This window comes from Chelonus insularis, unplaced genomic scaffold, assembly GCF_013357705.1.
Source record: "Chelonus insularis isolate UGA/USDA-ARS -01 unplaced genomic scaffold, ASM1335770v1 contig_23_pilon, whole genome shotgun sequence".
Taxonomy (NCBI): Eukaryota; Metazoa; Arthropoda; class Insecta; order Hymenoptera; family Braconidae; genus Chelonus; species Chelonus insularis.
In genome coordinates, this window is record NW_023276443.1 from 475,297 (window position 1) to 482,761 (window position 7,465).

A 7,465-nucleotide genomic window follows, 5' to 3' on the forward strand; every position below is an offset into this window, starting at 1 on the left:
CAAAGTTATAATAACCATCAACCATGCATAAATGTACACAGTTTAAGAAAGACAATCAAACGAACAACATCTCAACAAAAGAAGATGAAAAAAACGAGGGAAACAGTGAAACAACTGACTCCTCAGAACACTCAATTCCTAGAAAGTCTTGGTTTAGACTTAATTTCAAAAATTGTTAAATTTAAATTCAGTTTGTTATACTTAATACTATGGAGGCGACGGCATCAAAAATTAATAAAAGAATTGTTCAAGATGAATCTATATCTCATTATAAGATTCACGCCCATCAGCCATATGGTTCATTATTAAATAAAAACAATGATGAGATACGTATAGCTGTACAACATCAAGATTTATGTTTTTTACCATGTGGAAGTTCAATTCATATCACTGGTAAATTTCCAAAAGACAATGGGAGGGCTACATCAAACAGATCTTTACTTGCAACAATGTTTGCTTGTTTCTTAGATGAAGAAATGAGATATGAATTAAATGGAATTGAAATTTATCGTAGTAAAAATGTGGGCATTACAACATTCATGAAGGGATTTCTATCATTTACACCAGAGCAAGAATATTCTTTTGAAAACAGTGGAATGGTACTTGATAATAAAAAACTATGTGATTCTAACGGAAATTTTGACGTCATCATACCATTAAAATTATTATTTGGATTTGCTGAGGATTATAAACAAGTCATTTTTAACTGTAAACATGAGCTAATACTCATAAGAGCCAACACTGAATTGAATGCAATACATCAAATCAAAATAGCTAATGCGGCAACAACAGCAGCAGAAAATTTAAAAATTACTCTTGATAAAATTGAATGGTGTGTGCCATATGTTACAATGTCTGATTCAAAAAAGTTGATATGTTGGATTACATCAGTACAGATCGACCGATATCGATACCCTTCGGATCATAGGAGCTATATGAATATTCATCTTTACCTATAACAACGAAACACATCTGGTCTGCGAAGACAACAAATCAACTAGAGAAGCCAAGATATATTATATTTTCATCACAAACTGAACGTAAAAATCAATTATCGAAACGCTCTGATATATTGAATCATTGTAAATTTAAAGATTTTGCGGTTTATTTAAATTCACAGCGATATCCATATGCTAACATGAATATTGATATTTTAAATAGTAAATATGCCCTTTTGTATGAAATGTATACGAATTTTTATTTATCCTATTATAGTAAAAACATTAAAAGACTATACTTAAATAAAGGAAATTTTATGGGAAGAGGACTATTCATTGTAATAGATTGTTCAAGACAAAATGAATACATTAAAGCAGGGCCAGTCGGTGTTTGTCTTGAATATGAAGCTACTGAAATGTTTCCCCTAGGTACAACTGCATACTGTTTAATTTTACATGATAGAATAGTTGAATTCAACCATTAAGTAGACAAATTCGAAAATTAATTTGGAAAATATATAATTATATGTTTACAATCTAGCTTCGGTGATTGCGGTTCAGCAACTGATCGGCTATCAAGCTTTATCGAGAAAATTCGTGAAGCCTGGAAGTCGATCGGGGACGGGCCCTAATAGGTCCGAGTGATGAGTGTTTTTATTGGTTGCCGGCAAGGTGACCAGATTTAAATTCTTTAATTGAGTGAAGTTAGCTATTCAGTAATTAATTACTGAACATATTTATTTAAAACAATCTTATAAATATTTTAGGATTAGAGGTTTTTTTTTATTATAGAAATAAGTCAGAAGCATACATATCATAAATCTTACAGTTTATTTAAAGAAGCAAAAAAATTATATACAATATTTGATACATTTTTTCAATACATATTTATAAAAACATAAGTTCAATAGTTCAAATCAACTATTCGAACTTTATGGGATACCATAGACACTGAGTGCCTAACTTAACTTCATTTTGGCCATTAATGAAAAAAAGGTTAACAACACCAACGCTCCAACCGTGTATATCCTATAGTAACTCCACGAGAACGCTCCAGGATAGACATTGTGAATTTAACTCAACAATCAAATGATCAATGAAAGCCGACGTTCTCAGACTGGAAGTTACATAAACCCTGAATTCAACAGAAATAAGGAATCCAGTAAGAGTCAACAATCAATCATCAACATCATAAGGAGCGAGTCTATACATATGAACCACTTTTAAACGACCATTCGGAATTTTCTGAATTCTAAAAACAACATTATTTAATTCGTTTTTAATAATATATAGACCTTCTTAATCTGATTAAAGTTTAGGACATTTCCCTTTAACTCTTTTAGGAAAATAAAACCAAACTTGTTGACCTATGTCAAAAGACAACATATTAGATTTTAAATCATAATTAAATTTAAGTTTTCCTGATGTTCTGACTTCGAGTCGGCCGGACGAGCAAACAAAAAACTAGTGGACTGTAATAATTAAGAGCAGAATAACGAAACAGGTTGGATGCTAGAAGGTTCCTTAAAAATAGTTCTTTAACACCAAATTGTATGGGTTTTATAGATTTTATTAACCAATAACACTTAACTTAAACAATAGAAATTAATAATCACTGAGTTTATGTGAGTTGACTGTACATTACTTGTTCATACACTTTTGAATTATCTGATGGTTGTTTTTTCACCAAAAAACGTCTCAAAACAGCCAATAGCAACATTCACGGTATACACCAGAGTTGTTCGGGTGTGCGATGTATATGTGAATGTCCGTGAGGCACTATGGCGTCGACGCCAGTTCAGCTTCGCGCCCAAAGACACTACAACTGACTATACTGGACCACTGGCACTGATGAGAGTAATGATGATGATTCACTTTTGTTCGTGAGAGTTGTCTGAGTCTACTTGACTGTATTCGGTACTACCAAAGGTGAGCTGACTGCACAAAACCGCGATTTGACTGCGAACAATTATACAGAGATGACCGCGTGATTTGCCTGGAGCTAACTGACGCCACAAGTGCTCGACCGCGTGCTTGTTGGCGTCACTAGGACTGTAGAGTCGCATTCTGGGCCATGAGGGAAATACTTCCCGATGATTGGTCCAGTGAGTTGACTGACGCGCCGGTGGACAAGTCCGGCATTAACAATTTTCGAATCTTTCCCGACTCACTGACTTGGGCCCCTCCAAGTCAGAACATTGTCCCACCATCAGCAACGCCTTTGCTGATCTACTGCTGGTGGAGTGTATGGTAAGATGACTAGCTTTGTGAGTGGTCTGACGAGTTCTGCTGTGGCTGCCCTGAGTTTGACTGTTCTGATGAGTCCGTCTGATCCTAGGAACACCTCAATCACTCTGGCGAGAGGCCACTTCGTTGGTGGGAACCTCTCGTCAGTGAGTAGTACAATTGAGCCGACTGTGATGTTGTGAAAGGGGTGTTTCCACTTGGAAATGGCGAGTTGCTGCTGAAGGTATTGTTTCGACCACGTGGACCAAAACGATTGCAGTCGCTGCTGAATAAATTGCCACCTGGACAAGCGTGGCATTGGCACATCTTCTAGTGACGGCTCTGGCAATGTGACGAGCGGTTCACCAACCAAGAAGTATGCTGGAGTCAACGCTGAGATGTCTGTAGAGTCGGCTGAGAGAGGTTCGAGTGGTCTGGAATTGAGGACTGCTTCTATCTGGACAAGCAGTGTGGAAAGCTCTTCATATGTAAAGAGTGAGTCGCCTATAGTTCTGTTAAGATGAAACTTTACAGATTTGACTGCAGCTTCCCATTTTCTTCCCATATATGGTGCAGCTGGTGGATTAAACCTCCACTCAGTTCCATCCTTTGCAAATACAGCTGCGAGTTGACTGGCCTGTTGAGTCCCCTGCTTGAAGAGTTGTCTGATGAGCGTGTCTGCGCCTTGGAATGTGGTGCCACAATCACTGTGGAGAGTTCTGCAGACACCTCGACGTCCAGTGAACCGTCTGAACGCTGCAATAAATGAGTCTGCTGAATAATCTGTTACAATCTCTAAATGTAGTGCAGATGTAACGAAGCACACAAAAATGCACATCCAACCCTTAGATGTTTTGGCGCCTCTGCCTTTCCAAGTCTTTAGCGTGATGGGACCAGCGTAATCCACACCACAGACGGCAAATGGTCGGGCTGGAGTGATTCTTGATAACGGCAATTGACCCATTAACTGCTTCGCTCGTTCACCACGTAAACGAGCACATTTCATACAATGATAAATATGGGATTGTACGGGGAGTCGTCCGCCTATGATCCAGTACGATGATCGTATGAGGTTCAGAGTTGCCTGCGTCCCACCGTGCAATGTTCTTTCATGAGCATCTGCAATGATTAGTCTGGAAAGATGAGTTTTCTGTGGTAAGATTGCGGGATGCTTTGCTTCTTGGTCCAAGCTAGCATTTGCTAACCTCCCTCCAACACGTATGACTCCTTGAGTGTCAATAAATGCTGTCAATCGTGCGAGGGGGTGTGAGACGGGCAGTGAATTTGAGTTGATCAGCTTGATTTCCTGTGAGAAGTACGATTCTTGAGTTGCCTTTATCCAAAAGATCCTTGCTCTCTCTAAATCTCGTGGCGTGAGAGGAAAGGTAAGAGATGACTGAGGTACTCGTCTAAGGAGTTAGCTGAACCTGAAGCAAATTGCAGTCACTCTGAGCAATTTGATTAGACGAGAATGTCTGTATATCATATCCCAATGATAATCGTGGTGAATTGTCTGAGTATTTAGCGTGATCACTGGTCGCTCTTCTTGTTGAGCTTTTGAATCGTACACTGATGATTGAGTTGGCCATGATGATTCGTCTGCTGTTAACCACTGTGGACCTGTCCACCACAGGGGGTGCTTCCGAAGCTGGGATATGCTGATACCTCGAGAAGCACGATCCGCTGGATTTTGTTTGCCAGGTACAAACCTCCAAACGCTGATTGGAGTGAGCTCTTGAATTGCTGACACTCTGTTTCTTACAAACTCCTTCCAACGGGATGAGTGAGACTGAATCCAGGTCAATGTAACTGAGGAGTCTGTCCAACATACCATTTGAGTTGGCTGAATGCCTAATTTGTTCCTTACATCAGTGATTAGTCTGGCAAGCAGCAATGCTGCGGTGAGTTCTAGTCTAGGAATAGACATCTTCTTCAATGGAGCAACCTTAGACTTTGAGCAGACTATAGTTGAACAAGTTCCATGATCTGGATGAATAGCCCGTATATAAACAACTGCTGCCATAGCTAGTTGTGAGGCGTCTGAAAAGCCATGACGTTCCACGGTAGATTTCTGAGTAATCTTTAACCATCGTGGAATTGAGAGGTCTGAAACGTGTGAGAGTTCTGATCTGAAGCTGGTCCACTTGGTGAGAATGTGATCTGAGGCTTGGTCATCCCATGACAGTTTATCTAGCCAGATTTCTTGTAGCAACATCTTTGCTCTGACAATGAACGGTGCTAGAAATCCAAGTGGATTGTAGAGTTGTGCTGTTTCTGATAAAATTGTTCTCTTTGTGAGCTTGGACTTCTCACGAGGAGGTTTTGAGTTGAACTTAAATGAGTCGTTCGCTGGAATCCACGAGAGCCCAAGTAATTTTGTTTTGCAGCTCTCAAATGATTGGATCTGCTCTTCTGATGAGTTGTCTGTGATTGACTGAAGGAATCCGATTGAGTTGCTGTGCCATTTCGCCAACGGGAAGCCACCTGCCATGCAGAGTTGTCTGACTTGAGTTGAGATGTCTATCAGTTGACTCACTGTGTCAGCACCTCCAAAAATATCGTCCACATATCTTCCTTTTAGTAGTGGATCAACAGCTAGAGGGAACTTATGACCTTCATCCTTTACTAGCTGGATCATTGTACGAACAGCCAGAAATGGGGCTGACCTGGTACCATACGTGACCGTTGTGAGTTGATATGGGATTATCTTGGAGTGCTCGTCCACCCACAGGATTCTCTGGAGATCCCAGTCATCTTGATGTACCTTGATTTGTCTGTACATCTTTGTGATGTCTGATGTGAACACAAATTTATGCTGTCTGATCCAAATGAGTACGTCTGCAATGTCTTTCTGGACTTTGGCACCAGTATGTTGAATATCGTTCACTGATAGACCACTAGAAGATGGACTAGAGCCATTAAATACTACCCGAAGCTTTGTAGTAACACTGTCTTCTCTTAAGACACCATGATGAGGCAAATAATACACTGGAGAGTTGACTGGACTTGCCTTGGCTCGTTTCATGTGGTTCAGTGACTCATATTCTTGCATAAAGTTGTGATAGAGTTGTGCATATGAGTCATTTTTCGTGAGTCGTCTGATCATGTGTCGTAAACACTGATGAGCTCTCGCTGATGAGTTGCCTAGAAGAGATGGTGATGCTTTTAGCGGTATTCTCACAACATATTTCCCATCTTGATCTCTTGAATGAGTCGTAACATAATGATCTTCACAAGATTGATCATCTGGGCTGAGTTGGCTGGCTGAAGTATCTGGAACTTCTTCTTGAACCCAGAATTTTGTCAAGAGATCAGACACTTGCTGGTATGAGCTGACCTGTGCTGCGTGATGAGTTCTCACAGTTGAGCATTTTGTCTGTTGTGGCATTCCAATGAGCATCCACCCAAAGATGGACTCTTGGGCTATTAGAGATGACTGCGGACATTGTTTGATGCCCGCTTTCACAATCAGACCATAACAATCTGCTCCTATTAAGATATCAATGGGTCTTGGAGTTGAGTAGTCTGGATCAGCAAGTTGCAGAGAGTTGAGAGCTGACCAGTTGATTTTCTTGAGTTGTCTGGTTGGTAAAATACCAGTGACACATTTAAGGATATGAGCATTAATTGTAACTTGCTCCTGTGTGTGAGTTGATCTAAGTGTCACTGTTGTCACTCCTCTAGTTTGTACAGCTGGTTCGTTGCCAATTCCCAGCACTGATATCACTGATGGACGACGTTGGAGATGACAAGTCTTTACCACACTTGATGAGATGAACGTCAGCTCAGACCCTGAGTCTATCAGGAATCTTATTGGAAGCTGAGAGTAATACTGCATTGGCTGTGGCGAGTAAGACTGCTGAGCTGTCGGATTGATCTGAAGACTCATTTGTCCATGTCTCTTCTGCTGCTCTAAGTGCTGAAGAGAATCGTCCATGAATCTCTGAGTTGTCTGTCTTGTTCTTGGTGATTGTTGAATCATGTGAGACGTCTGAGAGTTGACTAGTGTGAGTTTGACTCTTTTCTTCAGCTGTAGGAGATCGTACGAGACATTCTGACTCTTCTTCCAGGACCCTCAACCCTCCTGAGGCCGAAATCTCATGTGCTAAGGTCATCCTTTCCGTCGAGTCATCAGAGAAGCATTCTTTACTCCTATTAGCGCATGTAGATTGACATGATTCATCACCATTGATTGTTGAGTTGTCTGCATGTTGAGTGATCACACCACCACTTGATGAGTTGACTGAAGCAAAATCAGAGTTGACTGCAGAGAGTTGACTGTGATGATGAGTTACCTGGTG

The 7,465-nt window shown here is 40.4% G+C and overlaps 1 protein-coding gene across 1 annotated transcript; it reads right to left on the bottom strand.

Annotated features, from left to right (window-relative positions):
• Positions 1–4,581: 4,581 nt before the first annotated feature.
• On the bottom strand, positions 4,582–7,146 carry LOC118064559 (uncharacterized). Its single transcript, XM_035079242.1, has one exon. The coding sequence runs from the start codon at positions 7,144–7,146 to the stop codon at positions 4,582–4,584; it is 2,565 nt and encodes an 854-aa protein (XP_034935133.1).
• Positions 7,147–7,465: the final 319 nt, after the last annotated feature.

Bases quoted from the DNA above. Each gene is read 5' to 3' on its own strand.
- LOC118064559 (XM_035079242.1), bottom strand. From the start codon at position 7,146: ATGATTCAACAATCACCAAGAACAAGACAGACAACTCAGAGATTCATG.